Source organism: Bidens hawaiensis, unplaced genomic scaffold (genome assembly GCF_021521415.1).
Source record: "Bidens hawaiensis isolate Kalapana, Puna unplaced genomic scaffold, B.hawaiensis_p1.1 tig00040253_1, whole genome shotgun sequence".
Taxonomy (NCBI): Eukaryota; Viridiplantae; Streptophyta; class Magnoliopsida; order Asterales; family Asteraceae; genus Bidens; species Bidens hawaiensis.
In genome coordinates, this window is record NW_027497113.1 from 104,218 (window position 1) to 125,343 (window position 21,126).

The 21,126-nt window shown below is 32.9% G+C and overlaps 2 protein-coding genes, 1 long non-coding RNA gene and 1 pseudogene across 4 annotated transcripts; 1 reads left to right on the forward strand and 3 right to left on the reverse strand.

Annotated features, from left to right (window-relative positions):
• The first annotated feature begins 122 nt into the window (after window positions 1-122).
• LOC143591996 (type IV inositol polyphosphate 5-phosphatase 9-like) lies at window positions 123-7,068 on the forward strand (annotated as a pseudogene). Its single transcript, XR_013145827.1, has 9 exons — window positions 123-134; window positions 233-357; window positions 455-562; window positions 649-916; window positions 994-1,184; window positions 6,431-6,539; window positions 6,609-6,745; window positions 6,840-6,954; window positions 7,045-7,068. The product of XR_013145827.1 is annotated as a type IV inositol polyphosphate 5-phosphatase 9-like (transcript).
• A 372-nt stretch (window positions 7,069-7,440) lies between these two features.
• On the reverse strand, window positions 7,441-7,950 carry LOC143591997 (uncharacterized). Its single transcript, XM_077072028.1, has one exon. It carries the CDS (start codon window positions 7,948-7,950, stop codon window positions 7,441-7,443), a length of 510 nt encoding a protein of 169 aa, XP_076928143.1.
• A 2,943-nt stretch (window positions 7,951-10,893) lies between these two features.
• Window positions 10,894-12,589, reverse strand: LOC143592001 (uncharacterized). The gene is made up of 3 exons (XR_013145829.1): window positions 11,639-12,589; window positions 11,055-11,510; window positions 10,894-10,977 (listed from the first exon to the last, which is right to left on the reverse strand). It is a non-coding gene; the product is annotated as an uncharacterized LOC143592001 (long non-coding RNA).
• Window positions 12,590-15,838: 3,249 nt separating this feature from the next.
• LOC143591999 (protein FAR1-RELATED SEQUENCE 5-like) lies at window positions 15,839-19,276 on the reverse strand. Its single transcript, XM_077072029.1, has 5 exons — window positions 19,084-19,276; window positions 18,636-18,646; window positions 16,722-17,222; window positions 16,020-16,571; window positions 15,839-15,919 (listed from the first exon to the last, which is right to left on the reverse strand). The coding sequence occupies exons 1-5, from the start codon at window positions 19,274-19,276 to the stop codon at window positions 15,839-15,841; spliced, it is 1,338 nt and encodes a 445-aa protein (XP_076928144.1).
• Between the last annotated feature and the right edge of the window lie 1,850 nt (window positions 19,277-21,126).

The following is a 21,126-nucleotide window of genomic DNA, read 5'->3' on the forward strand; positions in this document are numbered from 1 at the left end:
TTCCTACTTGCTCTCCCTCCAAAATACAGATGAATCAGTGTTAGCCTTGTATTGTTTTTAAATTCCTACTTGCTCTTTCTTCCACTAACCTCCCATCATTTGTTTACATATATATGATTATCATGCCAAAACAAGTATCTCTCTCTCTTTCTCTCTATATATAAATATATATACATACAAATATCTAGATATTTAATAATGTTTGATCATATGATAAGTTGCCGTGTTTAAGGTTATGTGGCCAAGGTACTGTACAAAGATATTAACCAGAATGATGAGCAGCAATAACTCTGTGACCGATTTTCCGACAAGTCCGGAACTTATCATTAATGGTCTGCTCACAACACAAAACTACAAGTATGACATTAAGTTAGTTTGTTTCATTGTCTCAAAAGATGCATTCTATCTTCGGTAACAAATAAAATCTTTTTATTTTTATTTTTTCAATTTGAAGTATTTTCGTTAGCACGTGGAATGTTGGAGGTGTAGCTCCCACAAGAGATTTAAATATTGATGATTTGTTGGATACACAAAATACTACTTGTGATATATATGTTCTTGGGTAATCTTTTCTTTTCTTAAATTTATAGGAATATTTAACATGCAATTACAATATTATTAACGTATCACTAATGTTAATGTTTTAAGGTTTCAAGAAGTGGTTCCTCTAACAACTTCTAATGTTCTTGGGTTGAAGAAGGACAATGTTTCGAAGAAGTGGAACTCTTTGATCAGAAAGACGTTAAACAATAAATCAAGAATCATGACCCCTAAAAGCGAATTTCGGTGTCTCATCAGCAAAAGAATGGTTGGTTTGCTAATATCGGTTTGGCTTCGTAGCGATCTTTATCAACTTGTACAAAATTCTAATGCCTCATGTGTTGGTTGTGGCATCATGGGTCTCCTAGGAAACAAGGTAAAAATTGCATCAAAGTTAAGATTTCTAAATCAAGCACGTAAAGTTAGTGGATTCTTATATTATTTCCCTCACAGGGTTCAGTTTCAGTTCGATTCTTGTTACGCAACACAAGCTTCTGCTTTGTATGTAGTCATCTTGCGGCCGGAGGGGGTGAAGGCGACGAACATAAAAGAAACTCGAACACACATGAGATAATTTCACGTACAAGTTTCCCAACAACGAATGGATCTTCAGTTAACCTGCCCGGAGGGATTCTTGATCATGAGTACGTATACATTTTAACTTGATATATTTCATAATTCAAATATTTGATATACATTATATATATATATATATATATATATATATATATGGTAGAGAACCTGTTCGCTAATGCCTTAACGTACGAGAGGCACGCGAGACGCTCAAAGGCAAAAACCTAAAACGCTCCGAAAACGCTCACAAAAACTTAAACGCTCCCAAAAACCTAAAAAGCTCAAAAAACGGTCTTCGTGAAAAAAGTAAAAAATTGATCGATTAACGATCCAAAACTGTTTTTTTCAGTTAACCAATGATTAATTGGATATGTATTGACGATTTCAAGATGTTTGGATGTCATTTCATGGATTGATTCATGAAAAACGGGATTCGCGTACGTTAATGTATGTTAAGGATTTGTGTATTGGATCTTTTCTATATATACACACACTATCCTTTAATTAAGTGGACAAAGTAACCTAATATGCATAATGCATATGTATCTTCCACCATGGACTCTTTTAGCGATCCAAATTGCTTCATGAGAATAAAATGGAGCCAAATGGTTTTGAAATGCTAAATAACAAAGTTAATGAAAGGAGATTAGATATTTTGAATGATAAGTAAATTAACATATAAATATTATACTACTCTCTTCTACTTAAGTGGGCAAAATAACTTATTATGCATGTGTCATCATTTCCCACCATCAACTCTTTTTAGCGATTGTTAACAATAAGTTTCGTGTATTAAATTTTATTCGTTAAAGTAACATATAAATATTAAGTTATTGCATATTACATATTTTTGTTTCAAACTTAAAACCTCACATTTCAAATGAGAATGAAAGGTTAATTAAGTGGATCATAACTTTCTGTGAGAACAGAAAGGGCAATATACATACTTATTTTTTATTTGGAAAAATCAAATAAGAAAAATTATTCAAATGCTATTTTATTATCTCTTCTAACATTCCAAATAATATGTAAACAAAATTCGTTTTTATATACATTTACAAATCATGTATATATAGGAATGTGCAAGTAATGTATGTTTACGTAAATGTTTAAAAATAGGAAAAACAAATTAGTTCAATGGTTTTTCTATGTACATAACATGAACGCATGTATATAAAAGTAAATTTTATAAAATTTATGAACCATTGATATATTAAATGATTTAGATATGTTATTTTCTTCCAATAATTTAGTCTTCCGTAATGAAATCTCAGTGAGAGGTAATACTAAAAATTAAGGTACCTATATTTTAAACCCTTTCTCCGTATTCAATTAAGATATATTTAAAAATTTATATATATATATATATGTATGTATGTATGTATGTATAAATTTCATTAACTTGTATTTCTCCTAAAGTTTTGTTTAATATTCCAAAACCAAAAAAAATATTTTTTAATAAAATAAAATTCACTTTTTAAGTTTATATTGGAATATAGATAATAAATAAACCCAAATTATATGTAATACTAAATATTATAAATCATGAGAAAAACCTACGCCCATATAATGTATATATGCGTGAACCCTCAGGTGGGCAAAAGTAAAATTGCACTAATTTTGACATTATTTTACTAATCTCATGAAAATAACGTTAAAAGTGGCGGAAGGTTAATCAGGCATCATGTGGTGGCGTTGATAGCCGAAAGACAAGGGCACATGCACCAATCAGCCGGTGTCCCGATGATTGAGTGCTATGTGCCTTATGTCCAAGGCTTGATGCAAAACTACTATCGAGCCGGGGGTCTCACCGGAAGCAGTCTCTATATCCCTATGGGATAGAGGTAAGGCTGTCTACATTTTACCCTCCTCAGACTCTACCATAGCATTGCTATTGGTGGGATATACTGAGTACGATGATGATGATGATGATGAGAAAAACCTAATGTGTATCTTAATGAATGAATATATCGACAAAAGAAAAAAATAATAGGGGTAAAGTCTGTGAGTAGCATTTTTTTATTTCAAGGTTTATAACAGTTATGTTAGTTTTGAAAAAACATTATAGGTAAAACAAAACAGACTAGTTATAACATACATTATTTTAATAGAGTAACTATATATACTTTTTATTACCATCATGAAAGACCACTAAGGTAATGTTATAACTTATATATAACCTAAGACATTTATATATTTTTAATTAAATTTATTTTAACTTTTTTTTTTATCGGGGTTTAAATTTTAGACCTTCCAAACCGTGTCAGTCTAAGATGTTTAAAATTTTGTTTTTGTGAATGAACCACCAACCTATTAATCCAAGATCTTTATAGTTTTCAAATTAGTTTTATTATGCAAAAGTGATAATTGACACAGCTTAATTGACTTTTATTTCAATGTAAATGATTGAAATTACTTAGAACTGACTTTAAGACCACTTGAGTCATATTATTAAGTAACTTAAAAGCATGCATTTGAAATTTGTTTACTATTTAGTTATTAATTTTTTCATTTTAATATAACTAATAAAGTGATCTGCTTTTAATAAAACATGCATTTGCTTTGCCATTAAAATTAGGGTATAACTAATAAAGTGAGAATACGACATAACTAATAGAAGGTCCTGGATTTATTATCGTCTGATACTCTAATGTTTCTGATTTGTCGATAAGTTACTGTATAATTAAAGATGGAACATTATATAATTAACTAGAAAAAGGTTTCGCATTAACCTTTTTATCCAATGATAATAATTTATTAAGGAGATACTCCAATGGTTTACAAGATTTGTGTCAATTAAATAATTAATAACAATTAATTTATAAATTTCATAACTAATTGCAATTATTGGTGTTAACTGGGTTATGATGGTGACTAGTTTGGGTGTTATTTGTCAAATTGTATAACTTATGTCTATAAGAACCTTGGTATTCAAGGGGTCAAATTCATGACATTTCACGCGTTTTTTTTTTCTCAAAGAGTCATCTAAAGACATAATTGTTATTTGATAAAGTTATTATTTTTGTTTTATTGGTAATCGAGCAGGAAATATAAGTATAAGTTATCTGGGATAGAGTGGTTAAATAACCCTCTTTTAATCATGTAATTGTCTTCTTTGTCGTATGTCTATTTTCTTGCTAGTCGGTGGTTTTAATAAAAAAAGTTGTTGTAAGAAAAAAATATATAAGTAAGAATGTTTACCCAAAACATAATAAACATAGTGTTACCTTTTACTGATCTCTAAATAATAAATAATCTAATAACAACCAATTAATCCTTAATTTGAATGTATATTGAAGGTTTAAAAATGTTCATTGTGTATTTTATACTTATTTAGGATGTAAATTTGCAACACTGATTAATAAATGTAATATATTTACTGTAAGTACATTAATTAAATATTTCTAAAACTATATTTTGTTTTCTATGTAGAAACTCAAATTGGAATGCTTGGACCGGTTAAATCACAACCCACTAATAATACTTCTAATTCCAAATTATCATTATTTACCGTGTACTTTAAACCTTTAACCATATGAAAAGAAACAGCATTATATGCGTATATCGACGCTACTAAGCTAATAACCCTTTGTTATGAATTTAATATTAATATGCATGGTTTGAATAATTTCTTTTGAGTGATACAACTAATATTTTATATATTAACTAATATATATTTTGATGGTGTAATATGCATGGTTCGAATATCTTCTTTTAACCTAACATCAAAATAACTAGTAGTATTGTTTCATGAAAGAACTCAATGTAACAAATTGGTATTTTTATATTTTTTATACTTGCACTATAACTTATAACATTTATGTATGTATTTCTACAAAGTTCATTTATTTTTATTTTAAATGTAACTAAATTGCCTGGTACATAGTACATACAAATAAATCAATGTCACTATAAGATGCTAACATTATCGTTTTTATATTGTTCTGCATTTCCTAGTTGTTTTTAGTTTACGATTGGTGTTAATTATTAAATTGAAACAATAACTAAAATGATTAAAAATTTTGAATTGACATGACTTTTCCTACAAAAGTTCGTCAACATATCTTTCGTCTCCAATTATATCAGTTTATCTTTCGTCTCCAATTATGTCAGTTTCAAGTTAATTATACTATACATCCTAGTTCTTAAATATCTTAATGATATGTGGCTTCTAGTTAAATTATATTTTAATGCATTAGTGATCATATCACAAAGTTAAATTATATTTTACTGTATTAATGACCATATTACATATGTTTAATTACACACGTAAGAGCATTTACAATAGCCTCCCATCAAAAACCTCAAATTTAAATTATAAGTTAATAAGAAAAAAAAACATGCGTTATTTGATTATCCATCGGAGCCATCGTCCCCATCTCGATAATAGTTGAGGATTACTATTCACCTCATAACTATTTTTTAACATTTTTATGAGTTTGTGAGTGAAAGAAAGATAAATCATAATAAAATTATTGAATAAAAAAATACTATTAAATTGAAATAATGATGATTTTTAGTTAGATTTGAGGGATATGAATGGGTAGTCAGTCTACCATGAACGCTCTAATGGCAAATGTTCGTGTCCTAATGAAGGTTTCATTTAAGTTGTTGGGTATACCCTTTTTTTCCTCAAGCGTGAGGTGAGTTGGCAAATGAGTCATCCCACATGGCATCCGATGTGGCACGGGGGTCACGCGCATGACACCTCTGGAAACCCTCCCCTTTGTTGGTCACACATCACGCACCCTCCTTCTCCTTTTTTGTATTAAATAAAAAAAAGGAAATGAAGAATGAGGAAATGGTGTATACTCATATCTTCAAAACTGGCGTGACATAGACGTGATGAGTGAAGGAAAATGAGGCAACTGGTGTATACCATTTAGTTGCGTGAATAAAAATTTAACTAGATTTTTGTTTTGAACGACTCAACATAATTCGACTTAAGTTACATTTTACTTGTTCTCATTATTATTGTTGATCGTGGTTTTGCCGATAATCGATTCTCACAGTTAGAGAAAATAATTATGCATCATCAAGTTGCTAGATAATAAATAACTAAGGTTAAGTTTAAGAAACATTTTTTTATTATAGGCACTTTTCGAAAAAGTCATGGTTGTCGCTTTTTCTTTTAACACATTTCGTCGTCTTTTGGGACTTGGTCGGTCACCTTCGACCTATAAAATGCTTAAATCAATTTTTAACCCTTAAATTTTATATTGCTTTGTTATAGGAGCAAAGACAGATAAATCTAGAATTTTTAATGTATATTCATTATAAATGTTTAATTATTTGGTTCACAAATATTTAGCTACAGTCATGTAGTGTTGCTTGGAGACTTGAATTATCGGATTTCATTGCCGGACAAGGAGACAAGATTATTGGTAAACAAGAAAGATTGGAGTATGCTTATCGAATACGATCAGGTAACTGAAATAACGTAGGAGAATTTAGGGGGGGAAATAATGTTTTAACGGATTTTTTGTTTAACAAAGTTGCGATTGGAGCTCATGAATGGTCAATTTAAAGAATGGAACGAAGGGCAAATCAACTTTGCTCCTACGTATAAATATTTCCCTGACTCAGATGAATATTTCAGCAAGGATTATGAGACAAAACGTGTGCCCGCATGGTAAAATCCCCATCGTTTTTATATAATGGTGCATGCTTACTTATATTGCAATATATGTAGACTTTAATTATGAATGAGTCCGCATACATTATAGGTGTGATAGGATACTATGGACGGGTGAAGACCTAAAGCAAATACTATACAACAGAAGTGAATCCAAATTGTCACATCATAGGCCCGTGAAGGCCATATTCTCTACGCGATGCTAAGTATCGCGATGCAAAAACTTGTATTATTACGACTAGTTGGGTTAGAACTCATATTGAGAGATGAATATTCAACTAATTGTGGCTAATAAGCTCTCAAATTTGAAAGAAAAGTAACCTGATGAAAGTGATTGGGTTGTTTATAAATAAGTAAGAACGAGTTGTAGATATTTTGGTGACATTTATTGAGAGTTATGTGTACTATAATATTGTGATCCCACATCATCTTTGATTAGACAGATGTTGATGAATATAAATCTTATAACTATTACCAAATTGTCCAATATTATAAGTTGGAATTCCTTCAGAAAGGGCAAAACAGTAATTTAATTGCAATTTTAAATATAAAATGGTACATCATTTTTTTTTTTGAACGGCAACTTTCATTAACACAACAAAAGGCTCGCTAGTAAGCAACTAACAGAGCCGGAAACAAACAGAGCAAAACGATTACACATCAAAATTCAACCATTTTTTCCAATCTAACCCTTACCTCCTTGATCGAGCCTTTATCCAAAGAAAGCTATAAGATTTAATTTGCCTCACAATCTTTTGAACATCCACATTTTCTTCCTCATAGATCCTCTTGTTTCTAGCTTGCCAAATACACCAACATGCAATAAGAACAATGGATTGAAATATTCGCATTCTTCTGTTTGAATTGGGGATAAACTTGTGAAGGTCAAAGATGTCCTTTAAAGAGAACACAAAAATTTGAGGAATTTTGCACCATGTGCTTATATTATGCCAAACCAAGCAAGCCACAATGCAGGATGTGAATAAATGTTCGCTGGTCTCCAATCTGCAACCGCACATTGGGCACGCCTTACTATCCGGGATGATCTTCCTTCTAGCAAGCTCTACCAAAGTCGCCAATCGATTTTGCAAACATCGCCACCCAAAGACGTTTACCTTAAGCGGAATCCAATTATTCCAGCAGAATAAATCCAGACCAATAGTCACTTCGGTTGAAACCAACAACTTTTTTACATTTGCCATTGTGAATACCCCGTCTTTATCCCCCACCCAAAACCATTTATCCGACCTTTCATTCAGCGTAATCTGCCCCAATTTTTGAGATAGAGAGACTACATCGTTTTGCAGTTTTGAATAGGAAATAGTTGAAGAGGGCGGTGATAATTAGTATGACGCAAAGAGTGAACAATAATTGATGTGACCTACCAAATTATATGTGATTAGATCATAAGTTAAACAATATATTATGCAACTAACTTGTGATTAGATCCTACTTTTGTTTTATCCTTGTTCCATTCATGCATTCATCTAATATAACTTTTTTCAACGATTATTTGGATCCTTAACGGATCATTAACTTACCCAGTAATCTTCATTCCTTGAGTATGGTACCTTGGGCTATGTGTTCCTTTACATGGTTGAATTTGTAAAATTAAATATTCTTTAATTGAAAATTCAAAATATTATTATAATAATACAATATCTACAAACGTATTCAATAACTAATCATAAGATGATTTAAAATGGCTACTTATTTGGTTTTGATAAAAGCGATGGGTTCACTTCATATTATTTGGTTTTGTTATTCGTGAGTACACATAGGAGCACTCGTTAACTCTATATAGGTATTACATCACATACTTTACTTCATTTCACTCCATTTCATCATAAGAAAATTATTTAATCCCCCCTTAACCTCCTTTAATTATTTAATGTACAACTAATTTTTAAAGTATTGAGTGTGTGTAAATGATTTTAAAGTCCGTTAAACATTTTAACTCATCTTGTTTTCGACGCCTTCTAATCATGGTTTACCCCTAGGCCTTACCGGCTACCCCTAATTTGTTAATACGATATAAAGAGGCATCGCTACTGTGCCAGAGGGCCCTTTTTAGATTCTTATGTTAAGTTAGGTGCGTTATCTTAATATACTTTATTTATCTATAACGGGTTGATATTTTCCACGTATCTATTCGGCCCATATGAATTATCATTAGGGGTGTCCAAAATACCCGAACCCGAATAAGCAAATACGGGTCGGGCTAAATAGGGTCAAAAAATATTAATTGGGTTATTCGGGTTATCCCGAATTGTTAATAGGGTCGGGTTTCGGGTTCATTTTTTAAAATACGGTCGGGTTTCGGAATAACCCGATTAGTGGTGATACTTAACTTTAAATACAATGATTAAAAGGTGAAATAAGCACTGTAAAGGGAGTAATGTAAGCTCTATAGAGGAGTTAATTATTCTGTTTGTTCATGAACCGTTCAATGGAAATTTCATTTATGTTGTGTTCATTTTATTAAACGAATTAACATGAACACATGTTTCAATTGTTCATCTATGTTTGTAAACATTTGTTTATGATCATTCATTTAAGCTTGTTTACGTTCGTTCATGTTCGTTTACATATTAATCGAAAATTGTTAAATATTATTTGTTTATTTAAATTGTTCATTTATGTTCGTTAATGTATATGCATATATGTTCCTTCATGTTCGTTTATCTTTGTTTAATTATGTTCATTTATATTCGTGAACTCTTCGTTTAGATTTTAAATGTACGAACATAAACGAACACGAACATGTTTAGTTTTCAGCTAACGAACATGAACAGAAATATATGTTCGATTAAGTGTCTGTATTCCTTAAAAGTTAAATGAAAGAACACGGACATGCCTTTCTTCATGCCCGTTCGGCTCGTTTACAAGTCTTTATATGTAAATATAAGATAATTACTTGTAAAAGATAATTGAATGGAATGAGAAATTTGCAACCTAAAAGTTACAAACACAAAAAAACAACTTAAAATTATAAAGTAACATGGTTAACCTGATTAACCTGACTAATCCGACAATCGAAACCCAAAGAACCCGAACCTTTATTGTAATTGGATCATTTTATTTGAAATGAATTAATAACTTGAAATAAAAAAAATAAAGATGGATGGTGATATTTCGTTTAAAGATAAAGTGCAATAGAACTATCAAGCAACAACGATAATTATCATTGTCATGTCTGTGGTATCACATGTACCAGCGATAAATATTGCTAAAATTTAACTATGATCAACGATAACTATGATGTTTGATAAATATGTTAATGAAAAAAAAACATTTAACTATGATCAACGCAAATGAGGGTATTGCTAAAATGGGTGAGCAATAGATAATTGAGATGATGGAGGATGATATACTTGTATAAGGTGTAGGACTACATGTCTCAAACCAATAATGGTTAGATGTTGTTCATGTTGTTATGCTGCATTCAACAAATGAAAGATAGATTTCAAGGTTGACAAAAAGAGATGCATTTCATCGTTTAAATTAGGGGTTTTTTACATACACCATGGGGTGTTTTGGAAACACCCACCCATTAAGCCACGGATCGGCTGATCCGCCGCTTATGGCTTGGGTGTTTTTGAAAGTTATGTTTTTTTTGTCTTTTAGCTGTTTTTTTTGTTATTTAATTGTGATTTTGTCATTTTGTTGTCTTATGTTTTATTTACCCCTTATTTTTGTTTTGTTTGGTTTGTTTTTTTTTGCTCGGGTGTAACCGTTTCTTGATCGGTTTTGGAAAGTGACAACGAAACAACAATTTTGTATGTCGGGTGAAAAGGAACGAGATTTATATAATAATAACGACTTATATTTGTTTTCTTTTTTTGTATGTCGGGTGTGGTAACAGAATTTTTGTCGGTTTTAAACTAATAACGAAACAACAATTTTAAGCATAACGCATGACCAGATTTATAAAATAATAATAATTAATACATTACGAGTTCGAAAAAAAAAACCAAACGAATTCGGGAAAAAGTAACAGCATACAAAAAACAAATCTAAAATGCGGCACCACCCGCGTCGTCATCGCTCCCCTCATCGTCGAAACGTGGCGCTGGTACCATGTACTGGGCTCCATGCTGCTGCGCAGACAAATAACCAACCATCCAGGTCACCTGGGTCTCTAGTCTCCGTAGCCTGGAGTCAGTGGCCGGATCCAAACGCACCGCGCGATGTGTACGCGGAACGCGCTGCGGGTGATGATGCGGTGGCTGTTATGAGCACGATAAGTTAACGTTAATAAGACGAATATACCAAAAAGAAAATTAAATGATAAAATATAGCGTACCTGAACACCGTCATAATCCATGTTAACCGCGGGGCCCTGAATTTCCACCTCCGGCTCCTCGATTGGCGGAGGCTCAACAAGTGGGACCTCTTCGTATGGGCCAGAATTGAAATTAGTGACCAGGTGATCCAGGCGGTTAATCTTCTTAACGATTTGCATGCCTTGTGCCCGTCCACGGTCCAGCTCTTGCGGTGGAAGCGGCGGCTGAATGGGTAGTTGCTGCAGTCGGCCCCCGTAGCCGAAATAATTCTCAATCCGCGTAACGAAGGTTCCACCAACCAATTTCCCGCGACCCTGCCCGTTCAAGTAAATAGCGAAGTAGTCGCCGAAACCCCGAGCTAGGTTGCAGTGTCTCCCCGTAAGCAGGCATCGCAAATAAAACAAGTCACGGAGGTTGCAGTGTTCTGAACCCCGTGACGACCCTGTATGGTGTGTGCGATAAGCCTGTGTAGGTACCTATAAAAAAACAATATAATATAATATAATATAATATAATATAATATAATATAATATAATATAATATAATATAATATAATATAATATAATATAATATAATATAATATAATATAATATAATATACAAACCTGTGCAACGGGTCCCTGATGGCTGAGGCTTTGGCGTCTGGCTCGAATTGTCCGTTTTTTATAGGCCAAGGTGTAGCGCTAATCGTCGTCCAAAAACGTCTCAGCACGTCATCTGGTGATTCGTGTATGCTCTGCGTGTAAACAGGGGCGGTTATATCCTCAATCGTGTACAAGCCCAGCGCAATGGCAAACTCCTCCATCGACAGATTATGCCAAATCCCCAACATACGGAACCGAACCTCCGCCTTACTGGTATCCGCACCCTCAACCAGCATCGGCACCTACAAATCTCCCTCCGGGCGTGGCCTGAAACAATATTTACATGTTGGTTAAATAATAAAATGTTACTTTATTTATAAGTTAATTGAAAACGAAAAAAACCCTGAAAACGAACGTTGAGTAAAACTCTAGCGTGAGGACCCGGTAAGCTGGCTCCTCTGCGGTAAACAATCTCTCCCACGGTGTATTTGTTCCTACAATTCTTTCCAGCCTGTTTTCCACCCGAACCATTCTTATAAACTCCCTAGACAAGAACGAGTTAGGTTTTGGCTCCATTCTCCGAAGCTGCGTAAACCGGATTTGATAATCAGACTGCTGGTCAAACCTCAAATGCTCGTAAACATCAAGTACGTCGTCCCCTTCAATGTATCTATCCGCCATCTATGTTTAACACATAAATATAACCGGTTATTGTCAAACCCGTAAGCCAAACCCGTTTCCTTATCAAACCCGTAACCCAAACCCGTTTCAGGGTCAAACCCGTAACCCAAACTCGTTTAAGGGTAAAACCGTAACCCAAACCCGATTATTATTTAACCCAATTAAGCCAAAACCATTCCTTTGTTTCGGCTAAATCCAAATCCAAACCACAATCCACACAAACAGTATCCAATTATCAATTCATATCATAATCAAATTCACTCTAAATTTGATCTGAACTCAAACCGAAACCAAAATTATAAAAATAAACAATAACAGAGTCTCTAATTACGGATCTACTAATTAAATCAAGAGCAATCGAACAAGGTAACCCAAACCCGTTTATCACAAACCCAAACCCGTTAAACATCATACCCGTAACCCAAACCCGTTAAACATCATACCCGTAACCCAAACCCGTTAAACATCATACCTTATTGTTGTCGGGTCGGAGTTGGTGACGAAGTTCGAGACTATTGGGGGACGGCGAATTAGGGTTTTAGTGTCAAATGTGGTGTTTGTTTGAGATGGAATATGTAAACTGATTGGGGGCAGCGGGTTAGGGTTGTGTTTAACTTCGATCCATGGCTTATCGCCCGATCCGCCGCTTAGTAGTATATATTTTTTTTTAATTTACCTATCTAAGGTATAAATAAATTTTATATAAAATAATATTATATATTCATAATATATAAACGGATTTATACTAATAAAAACACAAATTTGATATGGAACCAATACTAAATTACAAATTTGAATATATAAACGAATTGAAACTAATAACAATTAACTACACAAATTTTATATTAAACCAATAATAAATTACAAATTTGAATAAATACATCAAAAGGCACTGGATATTACATCAAATTCAATACAGAGACTAATTTCTAAGATCATCTTCTGATAAGCACTCCAAAAATAGCATCAACACAGCAGTTTTTTTCCGTGGCTCTCCACTCACCGGCAAGCAAGTCACCGGAATCCGTGTCGGCCCACGGCTACAGGTTTGCCCCACTAGAAATGAGGAATAATCAATCATTAGGCCCGGGTATCTTGGCCGACAGCGGCTCCCCAGCCACCCGAAGATCCGGTTTCGGAGCACTCCTAGATACACCGGAACTAGTACCGTATACAGGTACCGTTCCACATATTTCCTCCATCAGCTGGCTCTTGCCATCTATCATGCAAGGCGACTGTTTGGGGGGACACCGAATTCATCAAAGGTCGGTGTCATGTTCCTTATTACATTGGAAGAACACCCCATGGAGCTTGATACGGGACCTTGTTATTACAGAGTTACCAATGTTTCCCGACGCAGTCACCAAAATCCCAAATAAAGGACACTGTCGGGATATATGAAGGGGGACTACGGCAGTTGCACTGGTAGCTCAAAAGTTCAAAATAACATCTACACAGTCACCACTATTATTTTTAAAATATATGTAAACAACCGAATGCAAAAAAACAAGGTTGAAAATATATATTTTTAAATTCTATTTTATATATATTACTAATAAATATATATTTTTATATATATATTTTTAAAATCTATTTTATATATATTACTAATAAATATATATTTTTATATATATTTTTAAAATCTATTTTATATATATTATTGTTATTTTGTAATAATAACGGACTCCAACATAACATCTATGCAGCCACCACTATTTCATAACGAAATTATTACGGCTGCATAGAAGCTATATTCGGACTCCGTCGTCATTATTTTCCGCCAACATATGGTTGTATCTGGGCCTTTACTTTGTAATAATAACAGACTCCAAAATAACATTCACACAGCCACCACTTTTTTTGAACGAAATTATTATGGCTGTGTAGATGCTATTTTCGGACCCCGTCGTCATTATTTTCTGGTGGTGGTGGTGGTTTTGGTGGTATAATCTGGGGGATGTTTTGAGTGTAAGGTTGAGCGTTTAGTTTGATTTTGGCGATTTGAACGGTTAGAACCCGTGGGTATTTAACATCTTCAAAAAATAAATTCGATAAGTTGCGGATCGACCACTAAGCCGCGGATCCAATTCACAGCAGAAACCGTCGCGGATCGACCCTTAAGCGGGAGATTCGATCTACTTTTTGAAGATATTTATTAATATTTTAAAATTTCTGGTACTTTTTTATATTTTTTTTTAAAAAAAATATATTTTAACATGAAATATTTAATTATTTAAAAAATATATATTATCGAAAGAATTTTTTTAAATATCATTTCTTATATTTTTTTAAATAATTTTTATCATGTTTTATATTTTTAAATATCGAAATTAAAACTTTTTTGCATTAAAATTATAATTTTTAACTTGTTAAATAAACATATTATCATATATTTTTGTTTATAAAAATATATTATTTTTAAGTTTTTATCATGTTTTATTTTTATAAATAAACATATTATTTTTAAGTTTTATCATGTTTTATTTTTATAAATAAACATATTATCAGATATATTTGTTTATAACATATATTATACTAATAAAAACACAAATTTGATATTACACCAATAGTAAATTACACTGGATATTACATCAAATTCTATACAACGACTAATTCCTAATCATCTTCTGGTTTATTATCAGTTCTTCTGGATAAGCACTCCAAAAATAGCATCAACACAACATCTCTTTGCCCCACTAAAAATGGGGTAGAATCATTAAGCCCGCGTATCTCTGTTGGTTATCAAATCCGCCAGGATACACAGGATAACTTTAAATAAGGTACCCTAAACAGGTGCTGTTGTGGAAGCTCTCGCGATTTATCATGGGTGCCATCTTTCTTGATACAGGAAACCCAATACAAGCATCGGTGCCATCTTTGTTAACACAGGAAACCTCATGGTAAATCAATCGCTCACGTTTTCAAAATAACATCTACACAGTCACCTTTTCAAAATTATTTTCTGGTGGTGGTGGTGGTTTTTGGTGGTATAATCTGGTGATGCATAGCGTTTTTTGTGTTTTTGGCGAGTTGAACGGTTAGAATTGTTGGGTATTTAACATCTACGAAAATTAAATAAGATCCGCCGCGGATCGACCACTGAGCGGCGGATCCGATCTACTTTTGAAGATATATATTATTATTTTGATATTACTGGTACTATTTTATAATTTTTTTTAATTTACATTTTTTATCATTATAATAAAAATATATTCTATATTTATCAAGTTTTATATTTGTAAGATAATAAAAATATATTATCGAAAGTATTATTTTAAAAAATAAATTATTTATAAGTTAGATATTTTATCTTACAATAATTTAATTTTTCGGCCCCGAATTTGAAGAGACACTTTAAAATAATTTAATTTTTAGAATAATATTTAAAAATAATTTAATTTTTAAAATAATATTTGTGTTTTTATAAATTTATAAAAAAATTATTTAAAAATATAAAACTTGATATTTAAAATTATAAAACTTGATACTTAAAGTTTGCGTGCTGGCCCTCTACTCTGTTTGTTTTATGCTCGCCGAAGTTTAGTCGGTCATAAATCCAGCACGACACGAACTTCTCTTTGTAGGGTACCAACCAGTTGTCGCGAATATAACACCAAGCCTCTACAAACAAATAATAAAAAAAACAATCTAGGCAATGTACAACTAGAATCTAAAATCATGTTTACATAAAGGACAAAGACTTACCACGTCTGCCGTGTACAGCTAACGCGGCTTCCATTTGACCGCAGTTGTAGTCGTACATAGATTTTGTTGGCGACTCATACAGTACTTTCCACCAGTAATTGAATGATTTAGAGATATCATCCTGGAAAAGACTCTTATGTTTTCTCTGTATGTTCTGCGTGATGTGCCACCTACAAAGGTTTTTGGTAGCATTAGGAAAGACTGTTTCACAGGCATTCATCAAGGCTTGGTCCCTGTCAGTCAGGATGACACGCGGCTCCCTGCAGTCGACGAGCATGTCTTTAAGGCGTTCAAGGGCCCATGTGAAGTTACACTCTTGCTCCCTAAAGTTAACTGCGTGCGCAATACAGAAACACTTTGATGTCGACGTCACACCAACAAACTGAACGAACGGACACTTGTACATGTTGGTGTTGTACGTCGTGTCAATCAACAACAAATCTGGGAACTCACGCCACATGGTATGCGACTTCTCGTGAGAAAAGAAAACATTCTCCGTCCTATTGGTGGAAGGATTCTCCCATGTGTAAAAGGTAAACCCATGGGTTTGAAGAAAGTCTTCAAGTACCTACGTTGGGTTTAACAAAAAATTAAGTACCTACATAAAAATGATATTATTAATAATATTATTATTAAATCTTACAGAAAATATATTTTTTATATATGATAAAACAAAACAATATATATTCAAAATAATATATATTAAAAAGACACTTACAAAATAATAATATTCTGACAACAAGTACTTGCATGGGGTGTCACCAATTTTATTTTGGTCACGAAGAACCTTAACGACGTTGTTTATATCCATAGTAATACATTTGTTACCGGGAAAGCTTTTCTTTAGGGCTGACTTAATTTTAGTAGGCCTTAGACCCTGTCTATGCAACGTCGCAACCATATCAATTTCCTCGTCGGTCAGTTTCCTTAGTGTCGGGTGCCCCTCCTCAAACAAAACGGGATCGTGGTTGTGCGTCTCGTTGACAACCTTTACCTTCCAACAATCACCTGGCACGTTGTACCTCCCGACAAGTTTAAATGGACAACCCCTTTTAATACTCCATGTATGCCTCACCGTTCCCTTGAGTTTTGGTTCCCCACCTCGATTGCATACAAGTTCAACACTTCTCTCCCTTGAACATTGGACTGAGATAACACAACCATGCTCACGTCCGGTCTTCTTAACCCAATCCACCAACTCAGCAACAGAATCAAAATACTGATATCAAGCAATGTAAATAAAGTAATATTTAGTAACGTGTTGAAAAAGAATAATAATAATTTTTTTTAAAAAAAAATAGGTCATACATTATTAGTTACATAAGAAAATGACGTCTCCCGTATGAAACGATCACCATCATCATCATCATCATCATCATCATCATCATCGTCATCGCCTCCTTCGCGGTGACCCTCTTGAATGCCATCAACGACGTTGCTCGTGACTGGTCTTGACATGTATGGTTGCTCTCCTAAAGGTAACTGGTACGAATTCTGAGTTCCGTAATACGGACCGTCTACACGTAACTGTTGCGAAGACTGACCATAAGACTCCTCGACTCTGGCCTCATATGTATTAGACGATGTCCTATTATCCTTCGGCCACAAAGGTGACTACCGCCGTATATGATATACCCCTGATAAAAAATATTTTGGCAAGACAACGTATAATATTTAAAAAATAACTAACGCGTTGTTGTACTATATAAACACACTAGATAACCTGGTCAGGATTTGGTAAGTCGTACTGCTCGATATTTCCATACCCCGGCTCATGGTTCAATTCGGGAACTTCATTCAAATCTGGCAAGCCCGACTGCTCCGGCTGATCTTTGTATGCGTAGCCCGACTGCTCGTCGTTCCCGTCACCAAACAAAATATCATATAAATCCATTATATTTTAACAAACACAAAACACATATATTATAAGTTGGATCAGCCAATATTATAGAAATTTAACCATCTAAGATGGATATATGTAGAGAAAGGGAGACGGGTGGGACAAAATCAAATTATTGATTTGATCCGTCGCGGATCGAGCGATCAGCCGCGTATTACGTAGGATGCATGACTAATTTGATAGTCTATGGATGTCGTGTAATCAATATGCGGCGGATCGTCCAATCCGCCGCTGATAACGTACAAACATAATACGACAAACGTTGTGGACATAATAGGACAAAAACCCAAATCCGCGGCTGATCGGTCGATCCGCCGCGTAGTGGGTGGGTGTTTTATTTTTTGGGTGGTGTCTCTAACATCACCCTTAAATTATGCTTAATTTTTTTAGTAATAAATACTGTCTGCTACTATTTATGATTGGTCTGAATTTTGTCTTGAGTGTCTTTGAATTGTATTATGTTTTCTTTTTAAATATTCCAATTTTACTCTATTTAAATATTCCAATTTTACTCTATATTTATTAGAATTATTACGAAGTATTCAAGTATTGTGTATGTTTGAATTTTAATTTGTTTAAGCTAAAATTATAATCTCTTGAATGATGTATTATTTGGTATGCTCTTAATATTTATAGTCGTATATTTCTATAATAATAATTGAGTTAGTAACATGATGATATACGAGTTGGATAAATTTTATTATATAAAAATGTCAATGAATATAAAGATACATTTATAACATCTAATAGATTACAAATTAAAAAAGACAAAAAAAAATTACATGATAAAGCTCTCATAAATCTCTAATAGTCTCTTTGTATATAATATTTAAAGTCTTATTTAAAACTTGACCATTTCATAAAAAGTTAGTACTTTGAGTCCCTCTTTGGTTTTAACTCTAGACAACACAATAGTTAAATACTTCATAATCAATTATTATTCATATTTCATAAGTATTGACAAAGAGAGTTCATACAAAAAATTTAAACAAACAATAAGATAATAAAAAAAAACAACTTGAACAGAACTGAAGGCAAACATAAAATAGTTAAACGAATAATAGCATCTCTCTTTGTCAAAGTTAAAATGCATTTAACTTGTTGAAAGCCGCATAACAACCCTCACAACACTTAACCATTATAAGAATGGAGCATCTTGACCTACGTCTTATACAATTACCGGTACATTTGCCTTCCTCTAACATTTCAAGCTTCTTTTCATCACCAATTGTAGCGAAAACTTCATTAGTCTTTATCATACTCAAATGCTTCCTTCCATTCTTATGTTTATCAATATTGTCGGCGCCGCTTACAAGGACATCACAAACATGGCAATGATAATTACCGTTGCTGCTTAACACTTCAGATGCCATCAATACCTTTACATTCTTTATAGTTGGATGGATTTATTTATTTATTTTGGGTTGTATACTTGTTTTATAAAAAAAATTGTAGGTTCGATCATGCTTTACGTTAGGCCTTGTGATACAATTTATCAAAAAAAATTGTATTAGTCAACCAATTGTTGGGCATGAGAAGTTTTATCAATATATTTATCTACACCCATAGTATGTATTCTATTTCTTAAAACACAAACCTGGAAATGTAATCAAACAAAATATACCATATAACGTAATATTAATTATTTATATAAAACTTGCAATTAAGTGTCTAAAAAACCAAAGAGACGATAATTCAAAAACACAAACGAAACATAAAACAATGTACCACTATTTAAACGTAATTCAATTAATGATCATCAATTTGTATTTAAAGTGAATATTTCAAATATGATAATGCAATTTTTTTTCAAAGAAAACTGTAAAAAACTCAATTCGAATTATACCTGGACGGCAACAACCGGATCAATATTGCAGTTCGGATTTTCACAATATAACCTTCTTTGCTATCGGTTTCATAAGAAGCACCAATTTCTTGGTTCCCAGCATTAACTGTCTTCAAGACAACCTTAAATTTACATCTTTCACATTCAGAATAATACCAAAGAGTCTCTTAACTGATTGGTTTAACAGTATAATAACATATTTAATAGTATAATAACATATTTATATTCATAGATATTGTAGGCCGAATATGTTATTGTGGTTGTACTATTAAGACAATTAGCTTAGACACTATTTGGTATTATTCTGCGTGTGAAGAATGTAAATTTAAAGTTGTCTCAAATACGGTTAATGTTGAAAACCAAGAAATTGGTGATTCTTATGAAACTGATAGCAAAGGAGGTTATGATTGTGCAAATCCAAACTACAATGTTGATCCGGTTGTTGTTGTTCCTAGGTCAAATTCGAACTAAGTTTTTTTTATAGTTTTCTTTGAAAAGAATTTGCATTATCATATTTAAATTATTCACTCTAATTACAAATTAATTATCATTATTTTAATTATTTATAAATAGTGGTATATTGTTTTATGTTTCGTTTGAATCTGTGTTTATGAATTACTGTCTCTTTGGTTATTCAGACTCTTAATTGCAAATTTTTATATTTAAAATTAATAATACATTATATGGTCTATTTTGTTTGATTACATTTGAAGGTTTGTGTTTTAGATAATAGAATACAAGTTTTGGGTGTAGATAAAAAATTAAACTTCTCATGCCCAACAACTAGTTGACTAATACAAAATTTTTTGATAAACTACATCACAAAGCCCAACATAAAGAACATGACCGAACCAACAATTTCTTTTATAATACAAGTACAAAACCCAAAATAAATAAATAATTTCATCCGGTCAGTGGCGGAGCCAGAAAATTTTAATTATGGGTTCGGATTTTTCGGTGTTTGATTTTTTCCGGCATCAAAGTTTCCGGGCCCTGGCGGGTTGGGTCGGTCATTAGGGAGGTAAACTTAAGATTAGTATTCAGTCATTCTTCATCAGTTCAGATATCGTCTAAATTACACGGCCGGCCTAACCACGAACCCGTGCCCAACCGAACCTAAGCCGAAGCCCAGATCCGTGCCAAAAGATTGGCCCAACCTTCTAGCATGGGCTAGTGATGTACTGCTCCACGTGACGATATACAAACCGGAGGTGGGTTTGTATTAGAAATTAGAATTTCATTTTATTACTCCATTCGTAACCCATGAACCGCCCATGCATTAAACCGATATGGGCCACAAAAACTTTAAAGAATTCACGGTATTATATATTTATTTTTCGTATACGCTAACACTTGTAAGCTCACTGCCGTGATAAA

Bases quoted from the DNA above. Each gene is read 5' to 3' on its own strand.
- LOC143591997 (XM_077072028.1), bottom strand. From the start codon at position 7,950: ATGGCAAATGTAAAAAAGTTGTTGGTTTCAACCGAAGTGACTATTGGT.
- LOC143591999 (XM_077072029.1), bottom strand. From the start codon at position 19,276: ATGGCATCTGAAGTGTTAAGCAGCAACGGTAATTATCATTGCCATGTT. The intron at 16,572-16,721 runs GTAAGTGTCTTT...AACCCAACGTAG, and splicing joins TGTCAGAATATTATTATTTT to GTACTTGAAGACTTTCTTCA. The intron at 15,920-16,019 runs GTACACGGCAGA...ATTTGTTTGTAG, and splicing joins AAATGGAAGCCGCGTTAGCT to AGGCTTGGTGTTATATTCGC.